This window comes from Symphalangus syndactylus, chromosome 4, assembly GCF_028878055.3.
Source record: "Symphalangus syndactylus isolate Jambi chromosome 4, NHGRI_mSymSyn1-v2.1_pri, whole genome shotgun sequence".
In the NCBI taxonomy this organism is placed as follows: Eukaryota; Metazoa; Chordata; class Mammalia; order Primates; family Hylobatidae; genus Symphalangus; species Symphalangus syndactylus.
This window is the reverse complement of record NC_072426.2, coordinates 99,464,220-99,481,517: the sequence shown is the minus strand read 5'-3', so window position 1 is coordinate 99,481,517 and position 17,298 is coordinate 99,464,220. Positions and strand designations below refer to the sequence as shown.

Sequence of the window (17,298 nt, the reverse complement as noted above, 5' to 3'; positions counted from 1 at the left end):
CTTATATAATTAACATTTTCTTCTAAGTACTCCTTTACTTGCAGCATACAATTTCGATATGTTCAATTCAAATTTCTATTTCCATTGTGATTTTTCTGGTCCACAGGTCATGTAGAAGTTTATTGTTTCTTAATATTTGGGGATTTTCTAGCTATTTTCAATTTTACATGGTGTTCAGGGAATGTGTTGTTGACATATTGTGTACATATCTGTACCATGTATCTGTAAATGATAAGTTGTTTATGATTTTAATCCTTTGATAGCTACAGAGATTAGTTTTAAGGCCTACCCTGTGGTCTGTTTTGGTGAATGTTACATGTGTCTCTAATTCCGCTCTGCAATATTTTGAGGTTTTCAGTGTAGATATTTTATGTATCTTTTATTAAATACAACGTATACTGCAGTTATTGAATTTAGTGTTCTATAATTTATCAATTAGGTCAGATAGTTTTATGTGTTTGTTACTATTTAACTGAGATATAATTCAGTAACTGTAAAATGCACCACTTAAAAATTGCACAGCTCAGTAGTTTTCAGTATATTCACAAGGTTGTACAGCCATCGGCACTATTTAATTCCAGAACGTTTTTGTCCCCCAAAATGAAAACCCATACCCGTTAGCAGTTACTCTTCATGTCTCCCTAACCTCTAACCCCTGGCAACCACTAATCTACCTTGTCCCTACAAATTTGCCTATTCTGAACATTTCCTAAGTGGAATCATATAATATTTGGCCTTTCATAGCTGGCTTTTTTTTTTTTTTTTTTTTACCAAGTATGTTTTCAAAGTTCATCCATGTTGTAGCGTGTATCAGTATTTCATTCTCTCTTATAACTGAAATAATATTTCATTGTATAGCTATGCCCCAATTTATCCATTTATCACTTGAGAGATATTTGGGTTATTTTCACTTTTGGGCTGCTATGAATAATGGTGCTATAAACATTCATGTACAAGTTTTTGTGTTGTTCTATGTTTCTATTTCCCCTAAGGGTAGAATTGCTGGGGCATGTGGTAATTTTATATTTACTTTTTGAGGAACTGCCAGACTATTTTCCAAAGTGGCTGAATCACTTATAATTTGCAACAGCAATGTATGAAGATTCCAGTTTCTCCACATTCTTGTCAATGCTTGTTACTGTTCTAGTCTTTGCTGAGAGGCTCTGTGTGCTTGTTGGAGCACACTTTCAGCACTCAACCAGGCTTTCAGTTCATCCATAGCCTTGACTTCCTGTTTTTGCCAAGCTTCATGCTCAGTCAGTGGTGATTGCTTAGGGCCTTCTCAGGTCTTTCTTGAGCATGCCCATAGGCCTGGGCACACTGTTGTGATCTTCCAGAGTCTTAGGAATTTCAGAACTTTTCAAAACTCCCTATGGACATCTCATTCTCCTACTTTTCCTTTTGTGTTTTTTGGTTAGCTTGTTTGCCCCAGCTGCTTCAGGTAGCTGAAATGTTAAGCAATTTTAGCTGATTGTTTTTGACAAATAAATACCTTGGGGGAAAAGGCTTTAGCAATGGGCAAGCTCCGAATCAGGTTAAATATTGGGAAGTCTTGGGAGTGGGGTTTTTCAGGGAATTGCTAGTCAGCTCAAATAATAACTGTACTCTGAAAATGGGACTTTGAAGGAACTCTAGCCCTGTTCTGTCACCTCCACTGGCTGCTAGGCTCCAGGATTCCACGGTTTGTGGATTGCTGCTTTTCAGGGCTAGCCTGGAGCTGGGAAGAGGGGCATGGGAATAAGGCATATTAAAATGCCACAAAGCTTGCTATTCTTACGAGATGCAGCCATCTTTTTTTAATAAATGCTCCTTGGATTGTTGCAAACTTTTTGGTTAATACTCAGAGTTCTGAAAAAGTCTATTTTTGACTTTTTTTTTTGAGATGTAGTCTTGCGTTGTCGCCCAGGCTGAAGTGCAATGGTGTAATTTTGGCTCACTGCAACCTCTGCCTCCCAGGTTCAAATGATTCCCGTGCTTCAGCCTCTGGAGTAGCTGGGATTATAGGCACCTGCCACCACGCCCAGCTAATTTTTGTATTTTTAGTAGCGACGGGGTTTTACCATGTTGGCCAGGCTGGTCTCGAACTCCTGACCTTGTGATCTGCCCACCTCGGCCTTCCAAAGTGTGGGATTACAGGTGTGAGCCACTATGCCCGGCCCAAGTCTTGACATTTTTTTTGCCAGTGTTCTTGTTGCTTTTATGGAAGAGAGGATTTTTTGAGGTCCTTACTCTGCCATTCCCAATGATGTCACCCTAATTTGTTTTTTAAGCACTAAAAAAAATTATTTTAAAATATAAAGACAGGGTCTCACTATGTCAATTACAAAGACAGGGTCTCGCCCAGGCCGGTCTCGAACTCTTGGGCTCAAGTGATTCTCCTGCCTTGGCCTCCCAAAGTGCTGACATTACAGGTGTGAGCCACCACACCTGGCCTAAACATTTTTAATATATCTGTTTTTATATCCTTTTCCTCCCTTTTCTTTTGAAATACAACTCACAGAAATCGCAAAAATAGTACAGAAAGTTCCTGTGCACTATTCACTCAACTTCCTCCCCCAATGATATATCTTTTATAACTACAGTGTGTTACCAAAACCAGGAAGCTGATTTCCGTGTTATACGATAGTATTAAGTTGACTATAGACTTTGTTAGAATTTCACCAGTTTTTGTATATACTGTTTTTAATTGAGGAGGTGGTGGTGTATAGTTCTATAAAGTTTTATCATGTCCGGATTCATGTAGCTATTACCACATTCAGGGTATTAAACTATTCTGTTACCACAAAGAAATTTCTTCATATTATTTCTTTATGGTTATGCTTTTCTCTGAACCCTAACCCCTGGCAACTACTGATCTGTTTTCCATCACTGTAATTTTGTAACTTCGAGAGTGTTATATAAATGGAATAATATAGTAGGTAACCCTTACATATGGCTTTTTTCTCAGCACAATGCCTTTGAGATCCGTTTAAGTTGTTGTGTGTGTCATAGTTCATTCCTTTTTATTGCTTCTGTTTTATGGGTGTACCATAGTTTGTTTACCTATTTACCTGTTGAAGGACATTTATTATGTTTCTAGATTTTTACCATTTTTTTTTCTTTTTCTTTTCTTTTTTTTCTTGAGACAGAGTCTTGCTCTGTCACCCAGGCTGGAGTGCAGTGCCACGATCTTGGCTCACCACAACCTCCGCCTCCTGGGTTCAAGTGATTTTTCTGCCTCAGCGTCCTGAGTAGCTGGGATTACAGGTGCACACCACCACGCCCAGCTAATTTTTCTATTTTTAGTAGAGGCAAGTTTTCACTATGTTGGTCAGGCTAGTCTCGAACTCCTGACCTCATGATCCGCCCACCTCGGCCTCCCAAAGTGCTGGGATTACAGGCGTGAGCTACCGCGCCTGGCCCATTTTTTTTTTTTAAACAGATATGGTCTTGCTCTCTCTGTCACTGAGGCCGGAGTGTATTGGCATGATCATTGCACACTACATTCCTCCTGGGCTTAAAGAATTCTCCCACCTTAGCTTCCTGAGGAGCTAGGACTAGAGACATGCACAACTGCACCCAGCTAATTATTTTTATTTTTTGTAGAGATGAGGTCTTACTATGTTGCCCAGGCTGGTCTTGAGCTCTGGCCTCAAGTGATCCTCCCACCTCAGCCTCCCAAAGTGCTGGGATTACAGGTGTGAGCCACCATGGCTGGCCTAGTGTTTTACAAATAAATCTGTTAGGAACATTTGTGTACAGATTTCTCTGTGCACTTAAGTTTTTCTTCCTCTAGGATAAATGCTGTGTAGTGTGATTCTTTAATTTTTGGTGTGTCTGCCTGTTTTACTAATTACTGAAAGAAGAGTGCTAAACTAAGATTATGTATTTGCCTATTTCTTTTGTTTCTAAGTTTTTAAAAAAGTATTTTGAAGCCATTTTATTTGGTGTGTACATACTTATGTATTGTTATCTTTAGTATTACTTTCTTTTCTTGATGATTTGACCTATTTTCATGAAATCCCTTTGTATCTGGTGATACTCCGTATTTTAAAGCTTACCTTGTCTGATATTAATATAGCCACTGTAATTTATGATTAGTGTTTTCTTTTTTTTCTTTTTTTAAATTATACTTTAAGTTTTAGGGTACATGTGCACAATGTGCAGGTTTGTTACATATGTATACAAGTGCCATGTTGGTGTGCTGTGCCCATTAACTCGTCATTTAACATTAGGTATATCTCCTAGTGCTATCCCTCCCCCCTCCCCCCACCCCACTATGATTAGTGTTTTCATGGTGTGTCTTTTTGCTAACTTTTTATTTTCAAAACTTCTTTGTCTTTATAAAAGTGTATCTTGGGCTAGGCATGCTGGCTCATGCCTGTAATCCTAGAACCTGGGGAGGCTGAGGCAGAAGTATAGCTTGAGCCCAAGAGTTTGAGATGAGCCTGGGCAACAGAGGGAGACCCAGTCTCTACTAAAAAGAAAAAAATTAACTGGGTATGGTGGCTATAGTCCCAACTTCTTGGGAGGCTGAGGTGGGAGAGCTTGGGAGGTTGAGCCTGCAGTGAGCTGTGATTGCACCACTGCCCTCCAGCCTGGGCAACAGAACAGGAGCCTGTCTCAAAAAAAGAAAGCAACAAAAGATCAGAACCTATAATCACAGAATCACTCAAAACCCATGGAATTATCATATGCTAGCCGTTGGGAATACAGATGTAAATGAGATTTCAAAAAAATCTTTACGCTTTGTTGTCTAGGTGATTAAGGTCAGTTGATTGAGATAAAGTTCAAAGCAACCCCTAAAATCAACTAAAAAGTTCATCAAAGGACTTTTAGAACTGAGCAGGAGGGAATGAATAAATCTTTGGGAGGGAGGGATGCAGTGCCTTGATATACAGTACCAGGAGCCATTTTTTACATTGTTAACAGCACTCTTGAGTGGTGTTGGGGGCAGCTTGTATATCTTATGTGGAAGCCCTTGGGTAGGAGTCGATCAGGAAAAATTTCCCAAGACAGGTAGCATATAGGGAATTTTAAAAAGTTGAATGGGAGTTTGCCAGGCAAGGGAAGCAGGAGAAGGACTTTACAGGCGGAGTCTTACTCAAAGAACAGTAAGGCATTATGATTAAAATAGTTTGTATGTATTAGAATGGTGAGAGGTAAGGCTAAAGAATTACTGAATTTTGATGATCTTAATGTGCACATTTCTTCCCATTTTAACAACTCTGAAATTGGCGTACATCTTACAACTGATTGTGTTTTGCATCACCATTGGAAATTGGTATTATTTTATGAATAATGGCATCTTAGATATGATGAAATATGGTACGTTTGAGTAGATTCAATGTCCTTTAAGTTATGCTTTTGGATTTTATCCTATTAATAATCAGAAGCTAGGTAGATTTTAAGTAGAAAAATATTATGGCTAGAATTGTTTAAAATAATATGATTTTGGTGATATTGTGCAGGATTTATTGTGGCTAAAACAATTGCTAACAATGTAGAAATTCAGGCAATGTCTGTAGAGGGCCTAGTGCTAGTGGGTATATTGTGGGAGATCCAGGTACAGGAAGCGTTTGATAAAACCAAGATGATGTCCTTACTAGTAAGACGAGGCTAGTTGACGTAGAGAGAAGAGTCATATATAAAGCTGAGGTTTCTGGATTTAAAGACAGTTAAAGGCAGTCATTGTTAGTGTTTATTCTGGCATCATAATTAAACGTTTCTGCTAGTGAGATGGCTAATCAGCATTCAAACATTAATATGTCAATAGCTAAGAAAAAATTTTCTCAGGAACTCTTACTCTAAAATATATGTCAGTATAAAATTTGTTGGCTGTCCAACAAAATAATAATTATAATGTAGGTTTATGTTGGCTGCAAGCCTAAGTTATGAGACATTTATAAAATTACTGACCTCCCCCCACTCCCCGGCCAAAAAAAAAGATTGTTCAGAATCTCTCATCCTAGCATCCATTCCAAGAAAAAGATATTGCTAACATTTGGAACAAAAAGTAATCCCAGTACGGGTTAGTCATAGTTTTTGGCTGTAGACTAAACCTCATCTTGTTCACATTCTAGTAGAACAAGATAAAAATAAATGCTTATTCATATAGTATGTTCATCATTTAAGAAGGTCATAGTATTTACTGGCCTGGACACTAGTTTATATGTGTTTGTATTTAAGAAACTAGCCATTATAATCTCAGTTATGTGCAGTGAAGGAGAGAGAAACATGACATGAGCAAAGTTTTATTTGCTTTTGAAAATAATTGTATCTTTTTTACTTAACTTACTATTTCAAGATATCTTTTATGTGCTACTTTATTTAATTAATTTATTTTTAAGACAGGGTCTTACTCTGTCACCCAGGGCTGGAGTGCAGTGGTGCGATCACAGCTTACTGCAACCTCGACCTTCCAGGCTTAAGCGATCCTCCCACCTCAGCCTCCCTAGTAGCTGGGATTATGGGTGTGCACCACCATGCCTGGCTCAATTTTTTATATTTTTCTTTTTCTTTCGTTCTTTCTTTTCTTTTCTTTTTTTTTTTGAGGTAGTAGCATACTCATGGCTCACTGTAACCTCAACCTCCTGGGCTCAAGGATTCTTCCACCTCAGCCTCCCTAGTAGCTGGGGCTATAGGCACATGCCACCACACCCGGCTAATTTTTGTATTTTTTATAGAGATGGAGTCTCGCCATGTTGCCCAGGCTGGTCTTGAACTCCTGTGCAGAGGCAATGCGCCCGCCTCAGCCTCCCAAAGTGCTGAGATTACAGGTGTGAGCCACTGTGCCCAGCCAATTTTTTGCAGAGTTGGGGTTTTGGCATGTTGCCCTGGCTGGCCTTGAACTCCTGGACTCAAACCATCTACCTGCCTCAGCCTCCCAAAGTGCTGGGATTACAGGTGTGAGCCACCAAGTCCAGCCTGTGCTAATTTAAATTCCTTTCTCCTCACTGCTATACTAGCCACAACTTCTGCAACCAGTTTCATGCAGGCTTTGGACAATTGCAGCCTAATAGCATCACTTATCAGGGTCTATGTTGCATACGTTCTCCCTTAGGGAACTGTAGTGTTAAGATTAGGCTGGGCGTGGTGGCTCACGCCTGTAATCCCAGCACTTTGGGAGGCCAAGGAGGGCAGATCATGAGGTCAAGAGATGGAGACCATCCTGGCCAACATGGTAAAACCCCATCTCTACTAAAAATACAGAAATTAGCTGGGCATAGTCGTGCGTGCCTGTAATCCCAGCTATTCGGGAGGCTGAGGCAGGAGAATTGCTTGAACCTGGGAGGCGGAGGTTGCAGTGAACCGAGATTGCGCTACTGCATTCCAGCCTGGTGACAGAGCGAGACTCTGTTTCAAAAAAAAAAAAAAAAAAAGAGCACTAATAATCTTGTCTATATTACAGTTTTATAATAAAAATGCATTACATATTAAACAGATTCTCAAAATGAATTAATGACAATTTACATCTGTCCCTATAATTTCAGTTGTAAGTAACTAAAAACCAGCCTCAAATTGAAATAAACAAAACTACCGACATGTGTAATTGAAAAGTCCAGATACCTGGGTGATGAAATAACCTGTACAACAAACTCCCATGACACAAGTTTACCTATGTAACAGACCTGCACTTGTACCCCTGAACTTAAAAAAGCAAAACAAAACAAAGAACAGAAAAGTTCAGATGGAGTATAGGTTTCAGGTAAAGCTTAATTGGTGGTCCAACAACTTCATTAATGACCTGGTTTCTTTCAGTTTTCGCACTCTGCTTTCTGTGGTGTTAAATTTATCCCAAGGCAGCCACCTTGAGACCATTAGGTTTTTAAGGCTTCTAGCACCTTCTTCATTTATATCTATTAGGGAAAAATATGTTCTGTATCTGAGCATCATAGAAAAAAATCTTGGATTCATTCTGATTTTCCTGGCTTAGGTTACATGCCAGTCTCTGAACTGATTACTAAGGCTAGAGAAATATATTGTGCTGATTGGCTTAGGTTTTGGTTTGCCCCAGGGATCAAATCCACCCAAATTCCACTCTTGAGTGAGGAAATTTGGGGTAAAAGAGGGAGGATAGCAAGGAAAAGATGACAGACACACAATTCCAGTTTATTATAAGAATGACTTCAAATGGCCTTAACTGAATTGTAATATTATTTGGAAACAAGTCAAACATTATTAACATTTAGGCCCAGAGATGGTAGATGGCTTGCTTAAGTCTCTCAGCAAGCTACCTCAAGAACTGAGACTTGGGCTGGGCGTGATAGCTCACGCCTGCAATCCCAGCACTTTGGGAGGCCCGAAGCGGGTGGATCATTTGAAGCCAGGAGTTCGAAACCAGCCTGGCCAACATGGTGAAACCCCCTTTCTACTATAAATATAAAAATTAGCCAGGCGTGGTGGTGGGCACCTGTAATTCCAACTACTCGGCAGGCTGAGGAAGGAATTGCTTGAGCCCGTGAGGCAGAAGTTACAGTGAGCAGAGATCATGCCATTGCACTCCAGCCTGGGCGACAGAGCGAGACTCCGTCTAAAAAAAAAAAAAAAAAAAAAAAAGAACTGAGACTCAGAAGTGAATTATTTGACTCTTGAATTGTACTTTGTTGTTAGAATCAATTATTGGGCTCTCCGTAAGACTATCTTTACTGAGTTTTTAAACGGAGTATAATAAACTCTTTTAGGAATGCGGTAGATGTTCAAAGGTTTGACTTCTTAAAAAGAGGTGTAACAATTATATTCCTTAAAACTGAGAGGGGACCAATTGAGGGTAGAGGGATTGATGTGGGGGGCAGGAGGACACTTTTTTGTTGTTATTGTGATGGAAATGTTCCATAGTTTTGTGGTTATATGACTGTATACATTGAACTGGATGCTTACAAAGGTTGATTAAAAGGGTGAATGAAAATAAAAAGCCAAGTAGCCCAATAACACTGCTCATCCTTGTTTTTTTTTTTTTTTTTTTTTTTTTTTTTAAATAACAAGTTCTAGGAGTTTTTATTGTTTGAATAAGAATATATAAATCAGGCAGAGTAGTCCCAGTGAAATCATGGTTAGATTTTACTGTATTTGTCTATTGATCCTTCACCTTCTAAGCACTTAAAGTACTTTCTTTTTATTAGACTTGCTTTGATCACAAATACAATTTAAGTGTGAATAAGTAAGTGTATTATCTTTCCCTCCTCCACTCAGCTTTCTTTAAATAGAAAAGGGACAAATGTCTCTTTATTGCATGTTCAGCCATAGTTGCTCAATCTATGGTGTTAATAAGAGACTAATTTTATCTTCTAAAAATCATTACAGATTATAATTATAGGCTATACCTCATTCTCTTAAATAAATCTTGGCATGCTAGTCCATTGATATTACTGATAGTCGCCAAATGGTGAGAATGGTAACTGGTCTGGAGGCAAGTGAAAGGGAGGGGGATCATCAGTAAACTGGAGACCAATAAAAAATTACACAGAGACAAATCTTGTTGGAGAAACTAGATGAATGTCTCCTATTGAGACTGATCCAACAGTGTTCACTGGCCCATTTCTTGCTGCTAGATGAGCTTCTGTTTAAGGCATCACTTGTGGTGGAGTTCTTTCTTTTATTTGGATTGGAACCTTACTGTGATCTCTTATGGAAAACAGACTTCCTCCAAGTCGTTAAATATAATTTAAAATTATATCGTTTCTTGTTGATTTGTTTTTGTTTTGCTTTATTTCATGTTATAGGTATCTGAAATGAATCCTTATATATATAACATACAAGTATATGTATGAGAAGACATGAATATAAGAAGTATAGGAAACATAAGACATGAATAAAAGTTTTAGCTAGACATTTTTAGATGAAAAGATGTGCATTTAAATTTGTAAAAGTTACAAATCATTCTATAAAAAGTTAGCATATATTTAAATTTTTTGGATACATAATAAGAGAATTATATCACTTCTGATATCCGTTGTAAAGACCCTACCACAGTCATTTTTTGTCAAGGGTAGATAGGGCTCTTGCTTGGACTCTTCCAGGATGTGCCATGGGCTCCCTAATAACATTCAGGGCAGTACATGTGCAGGTTTGTTACTGAAGTTTGGGTTTGTAATGATCCCCGTCGTCTAAGTAGTGAACATAGTAACCAATAGGTAGTTTTTGAGCTCTTGCTTTCCTCTCTCCCTCCCTGATTTTGGAATCTCCAGTGTCTGTTGTCCTGACATCTTTGTGTCTCTGTGTACCCAGTGTTTAGCTTCCACTTATAAGTGAAAACATGTGATATTTGGTTTTCTGTTTCTATGTTAATACACTTAGGATAATTCAGCTGCATCCATATTGCTGTAAAGGACATGATTTCGTTCTTTTTTTATGGCTACATAGTATTCCATGGTGTATATGTATTGAATTTTCTTTATCCATTCTACCATTGATGGGCACTTAGGTTGATTCCATGTCTTTGCTATTGTGAAGAGTGCTGTAATAAACATATCCCTTTTTGGCAGAATGATTCTTTTATTTTTTTATTTTTATTTTTTAGACAGAGTCTCGCTCTGTTGCCCAGGCTGGAGCGCAGTGGCACGATCTCGACTCACTGCAACCTCCACCTCTCGGGTTCAAGCAATTCTCCTGCATCAGCCTCCTGAGTAGCTGGGACTACAGGTGCGTGCCACCATGCCTGGCTAATTTTTGTATTTTTTGTAGAGATGGGGTTTCACCATGTTGGCCAGGATGGTCTTGATTTCCTGACCTCATGATCCACCCACCTCGGCCTCCCAAAGTGCTGGGATTACAGGCGTGAACCACCATGCGCGGCCTAGAATGATTCATTTTTCTTTGGGTATATACCTGTAATGAGAATGCTGGGTCGGATGGTAATTATATTTTAAGTTTTTGAGAGATCTTTAAACTTCTTTTCACAGGGGCTAACCTAATTTGCATTCCCATCAACAGTTTATAAATATTATCTTTTCTTTGCAACCTCGACAACATCTGTTTGTTTTTTTTTTTTGACTCTTTAGTAATAGTTATTCTGGGCTGGGCATAGTGGCTCACACCTGTAATCCCAACATTTTGGGAGGCTAAGGCAGGTGGATCAGCTGAGGTCAGGAGTTCGAGACCAGCCTGGCCAACATGGTGAAACCCCATCTCTACTAAAAATACAAAAATTAGCCAGGCATGGTGGCAGGCACCTTTAATCCCAGCTACTCAGGAGGCTGAGGCAGGAGAATCACTTGAACCTGGGAGGTGGAGGTTGCAGTGAGCTGAGATCGCGCCATTGCACTCCGGCCTGGGCGACAAGAGCGAAACTCCGTGTCAAAAAAAAAAAAACAATAGTTATTCTGATTGGTGTGAGATGGTGTCTCATTGTAGTTTTGATTTGTATCTTTCTCTGATAATCATCTTTTTTTCTAAATATCTTTATGCTACCTCTAAAATGTTCTACATATAATAGGCAAATCAAATGTTTAATAAACTGGTATGTTAGGTTCATTATCAGGTTGAAATGAAGATAGTTATTTTTATTTTGTGTACCTTTTACATATCTTTACATATCAACTTACTTTTAGAAGTATTTCTAACTTGTATTTTGTGTTTTTTTAGAGAAAATATTCTCTTTGGAATGGGAAATCCTCTGCTTGACATCTCTGCTGTAGTGGACAAAGATTTCCTTGATAAGTAAGTATTAAACTCTTCATATGCACTATGTGGAACTTATATTTGAAGAAGAATGGATGAAAACTTTAGAAGTGAATTTACCACCGAACATCTTCAATTAAAGGAAAACTCAGGAAATTTAAGTCTGGTGATAGCAAGTGTGCTATCATTAACTATTGAATAACTGAGTACAATTTTCCTTGGGAAAACTTATATGTATTGCTATTTTTACTTAAAACTTTTTTGCTTATTATTTGGAAGGAGAAAAGTTTATATAATTTACCTAATTATTTAATTCCCCAAATTTTAAACTACTGTCAGTGAACTACATCTATAATGGTATCATAATCTACAGACATTCTACCCTGAATGTGCCCAATCTGGTTTCCTCTCAGAAGCTATAATGGGAGAAGAAAGATGATTAGAGAAGACAAGAGAATATGCAGGATATAATTCAGAGGCCATGAAGCTCTGTTGTTTCCGCTTTATTAGTAACTTCCAATGTTTCAACTTAGCTGAGAAATCAGTTTGTTTATTTACCTAAGTATTTGAGGCCATTTGGTACAATAGTCCCCTCTTGTGTCCTCGTTTTCAGTTTCTGAGGTCTCAGTTACCCATAGGACAGTGTAATAAGACATTCTGAGAGAGAGACACACACCACGTCCACGTAACTTTTATTACAGTATATTTTAATAATTGTTCTATTTTTAGTTAGTTGTTGTTAATCTCTTATTGTGCCTAAGTTATAAATGGAACTTTATCATAGTGTGATGTGTAGGTATGTATGTGTGGGAAAAACAGTGGGTGTTTGTGTGTGTGTGTGTGTGTATATATGTATATCTATATATATCTATATATATGTGTATCTATCTATCTATATATATGTATATATATCTATATATGTATCTATCTATCTATATATGTATATATCTATCTATATATATGTATCTATCTATATATATGTATATATATATCTATCTATATATATGTGTATATCTATCTATCTATCTATCTATCTATCTATCTATCTATCTATCTATCTATCTATCTATATATGGTTCAGTACTATCCATGGTTTCATATACCCACTGGGCGTCTTACAATGCATCTACCTCAGATAACGGGGGGACTACTATATGGCAAATTTAAGTAGTAAAAAAGATTAATGATGAGAAAGCAAGATCCCCCCTCTCCTCACACACCCCGATTTCTGTACCCAAGAATAATTACTTTTTAAAAAATGGAAGTAAAATTTATATCGCATAAAATTGATCATTTTAACCATTATAAAGTATACAATTCAGTGACTGCCAGTATATTCACAAAGTTGTACAACCATCACCACTATCTAATTCAGGACATTTTCATCACCCCAAAATGAAATCCCATACCCATTAAGTAGTCATTCGCTATTCCCTCCTCTAGCCCAGACTCCTGGGAACTACTAGTATACTTAGTTTTTCTATGAATTTGTCTATTCTGAGCATTTTATATAAGTGGAATCATATAATATGTGATCTTTTGTGTTTATATATATGACCTTTTGTGTTTGGGCTTATTTTACTTATGTAATGCTTTCAAGGTTCATCCATGTTGTAGCATGTATCAGTCTTTCATTCCTTTTAATAGTAGACTATTCCATTGTGTGGATAGACCACATTTTGTTTATCCATTCATTGGTTGATGGACACTTACATTGTTTTTATTTTTTGTCTATTAGGAACAATGCTTCTTATCAACATTCATGTAGAAGCTTTTGTGTGGGAATGTGTTTTCATTTCTCTTGGGTATACACATAGGAGTGGAACTGCTGGGTCACATGGTAATTCTGTGTTTAACTTCTAGAGAAACCACCAAACTGTTTTCCAAAGCAGCTGCACTGTTTTGCATTCCTACCAGCAGTGTGTAAAGGTTCCAGTTTCTCTACATCTTTGCCAAAGCTTATTTTTTATTTTTTAAATTATAGCCATATGAGTGGGTGTGAAATGATGTCTCATTGTGATTTTGATTTGCATTTTTCTAATGAAAACTTTTGATGTTAGCATCTTTTCATATGCTTATTGGGTATTTGTATATCTTTGGGAAAATGTTAAAGCTATTTGCCCATTTTTTAATTGGGTCGTTGTCTTTTTGTTAAGTTGTAAAAGTTCTTTTTATATTCTGGATACTAGTCTCTTATCAGCTAGTATATGATTTGCAAACATTTTCTCCCATTCTGGGGATTTACTTTAATTTTTTGATAGTGTCCTTTGATGCACAAAAGTTTTTTTTTTTTTTTTTTTAACAGTTTTATTTATTTATTTATTTATTTTAATTATACTTTAGGGTTTTAGGGTACATGTGCACAATGTGCAGGTTTGTTACATATGTATCCATGTGCCATGTTGATTTCCTGCACCCATTAACTCGTCATTTAGCATTAGGTGTATCTCCTAATGCTGTCCCTCCCCCCTCCCCCCACCCCACAACAGTCCCCGGAGTGTGATGTTCCCCTTTCTGTGTCCATGAGTTCTCATTGTTCAATTCCCACCTATGAGTGAGAACATGCGGTATTTGGTTTTTTGTCCTTGCGATAGTTTACTGAGAATGATGTTTTCCAGTTTCATCCATGTCCCTACAAAGGACACGAACTCATCATTTTTTATGGCTGCATAGTATTCCATAGTGTATATGTGCCACATTTTCTTAATCCAGTCTATCGTTGTTGGACATTTGGGTTGGTTCCAACTCTTTGCTATTGTGAATAGTGCCGCAATAAACATACGTGTGCATGTGTCTTTATAGCAGCATGATTTATAGTCCTTTGGGTATATACCCAGTAATGGGATGGCTGGGTCAAATGGTATTTCTAGTTCGAGATCCCTGAGGAATCGCCACACTGACTTCCACAATGGTTGAACTAGTTTACAGTCCCACCAACAGTGTAAAAGTGTTCCTATTTCTCCACATCCTCTCCAGCACCTGTTGTTTCCTGATTTTTTAATGATAGCCATTCTAACTGGTGTGAGATGGTATCTCACTGTGGTTTTGATTTGCATTTCTCTGATGGCCAGTGATGATGAGCATTTCTTCATGTGTTTTTTGGCTGCATAAATGTCTTCTTTTGAGAAGTGTCTGTTCATGTCCTCTGCCCACTTTTTGATGGGGTTGTTTGTTTTTTTCTTGTAAACTTGTTTGAGTTCATTGTAGATTCTGGATATTAGCCCTTTGTCAGATGAGTAGGTTGCAAAAATTTTCTCCCATTCTGTAGGTTGTCTGTTCACTCTGATGATAGTTTCTTTTGCTGTGCAGAAGCTCTTTAGTTTAATGAGATCCCATTTGTCGATTTTGGCTTTTGTTGCCATTGCTTTTGGTGTTTTAGACATGAAGTCCTTGCCCACGCCTATGTCCTGAATGGTATTGCCTAGGTTTTCTTGTAGGATTTTAATGGTTTTAGGTCTAACATATAAGTCTTTAATCCATCTTGAATTAATTTTTGTATAAGGTGTAAGGAAGGGATCCAGTTGCAGCTTTCTACATATGGCTAGCCAGTTTTCCCAGCACCATTTATTAAATAGGGAATCCTTTCCCCATTTCTTGTTTTTGTCAGGTTTGTCAAAGATCAGATAGTTGTAGCTATGCGGCATCATTTCTGAGGGCTCTGTTCTGTTCCATTGATCTATGTCTCTATTGTGGTACCAGTACCATGCTGTTTTGGCTACTGTAGCCTTGTAGTATAGTTTAAAGTCAGGTAGCGTGATGCCTCCAGCTTTGTTCTTTTGGCTTAGGATTGACTTGGCGATGCGGGCTCTTTTTTGGTTCCCTATGAACTTTAAAGTAGTTTTTTCCAATTCTGTGAAGAAAGTCACTGGTAGCTTGATGGGGATGGCATTGAATCTATAAATTACCTTGGGCAGTATGGCCATTTTCACGATATTGATTCTTCCAACCCATGAGCATGGAATGTTCTTCCATTTGTTTGTATCCTCTTTTATTTCATTGAGCAGTGGTTTGTAGTTCTCCTTGAAGAGGTCCTTCACATCCCTTGTAAGTTGGATTCCTAGGTATTTTATTCTCTTTGAAGCAATTGTGAATGGGAGTTCACTCATGATTTGGCTCTCTGTTTGTCTGTTATTGGTGTACAAGAATGCTTGTGATTTTTGTACATTGATTTTGTATCCTGAGACTTTGTTGAAGTTGCTAATCAGCTTAAGGAGATTTTGGGCTGAGACAATGGGGTTTTCTAGATATACAATCATATCATCTGCAAACAGGGACAATTTGACTTCCTCTTTTCCTAATTGAATACCCTTTATTTCCTTCTCCTGCCCGATTGCTCCGGCCAGAACTTCCAGCACTATGTTGAATAGGAGCTGTGAGAGAGGGCATCCCTGCCTTGTGCCAGTTTTCAGAGGGAATGCTTCCAGTTTTTGCCCATTCAGTATGATATTGGCTGTGGGTTTGTCGTAGATAGCTCTTATTATTTTGAGATACGTCCCATCAATACCTAATTTATTGAGAGTTTTTAGCATGAAGGGTTGTTGAATTTTGTCAAAGGCCTTTTCTGCATCTATTGAGATAATCATGTGGTTTTTGTCTTTGGTTCTGTTTATATGCTGGATTACATTTATTGATTTGCGTATGTTGAACCAGCCTTGCATCCCAGGGATGAAGCCCACTTGATCATGGTGGATAAGCTTTTTGATGTGCTGCTGGATTCGGTTTGCCAGTATTTTATTGAGGATTTTTGCATCAATGTTCATCAAGGATATTGGTCTAAAATTCTCTTTTTTGGTTATGTCTCTGCCAGGTTTTGGTATCAGGACGATGCTGGCTTCGTAAAATGTGTTAGGGAGGATTCCCTCTTTTTCTATCGATTGGAATAGTTTCAGAAGGAATGGTACCAGTTCCTCCTTGTACCTCTGGTAGAATTCAGCTGTGAATCCATCAGGTCCTGGACTCTTTTTGGTTGGTAAGCTATTGATTATTGCCACAATTTCAGAACCTGTTATTGGTCTATTCAGAGATTCAACTTCTTCCTGGTTTAGTCTTGGGAGGGTGTATTTGTCGAGGAATTTATCCATTTCTTCTAGATTTTCTAGTTTATTTGCATAGAGGTGTTTGTAGTATTCTCTGATGGTAGATTGTATTTCTGTGGGATCGGTGGTGATATCCCCTTTTTCATTTTTTATTGCATCTATTTGTTTCTTCTCTCTTTTCTTCTTTATTAGTCTTGCTAGCGGTCCATCAATTTTGTTGATCTTTTCAAAAAACCAGCTCCTGGATTCATTAATTTTTTGAAGGGTTTTTTGTGTCTCTATTTCCTTCAGTTCTGCTCTGATTTTAGTTATTTCTAGCCTTCTGCTAGCTTTTGAATGTGTTTGCTCTTGCTTTTCTAGTTCTTTTAATTGTGATGTTAGGGTGTCAATTTTGGATCTTTCCTGCTTTCTCTTGTGGGCATTTAGTGCTATAAATTTCCCTCTACACACTGCTTTGAACGTGTCCCAGAGATTCTGGTATGTTGTGTCTTTGTTCTCATTGGTTTCAAAGAACATCTTTATTTCTGCCTTCATTTCATTATGTACCCAATAGTCATTCAGGAGCAGGTTGTTCAGTTTCCATGTAGTTGAGCGGTTTTGAGTGAGTTTCTTAAACCTGAGTTCTAGTTTGATTGCACTGTGATCTGAGAGACAGTTTGTTATA

General features: G+C 37.9%; 1 protein-coding gene across 6 annotated transcripts in view; it reads left to right on the top strand.

Annotated features, from left to right (window-relative positions):
* The window catches only part of ADK (adenosine kinase), a 599,984-nt gene that overhangs the window by 39,633 nt on the left and 543,053 nt on the right, over positions 1–17,298 (top strand). For all 6 annotated transcript variants that reach the window (XM_055275674.2, XM_055275676.2, XM_055275677.2 and 3 more), the window contains one exon: positions 11,563–11,637. In XM_055275674.2, the coding sequence (XP_055131649.1) occupies positions 11,563–11,637 (75 nt within the window). The remainder of the gene's footprint in view (positions 1–11,562; positions 11,638–17,298) is intronic.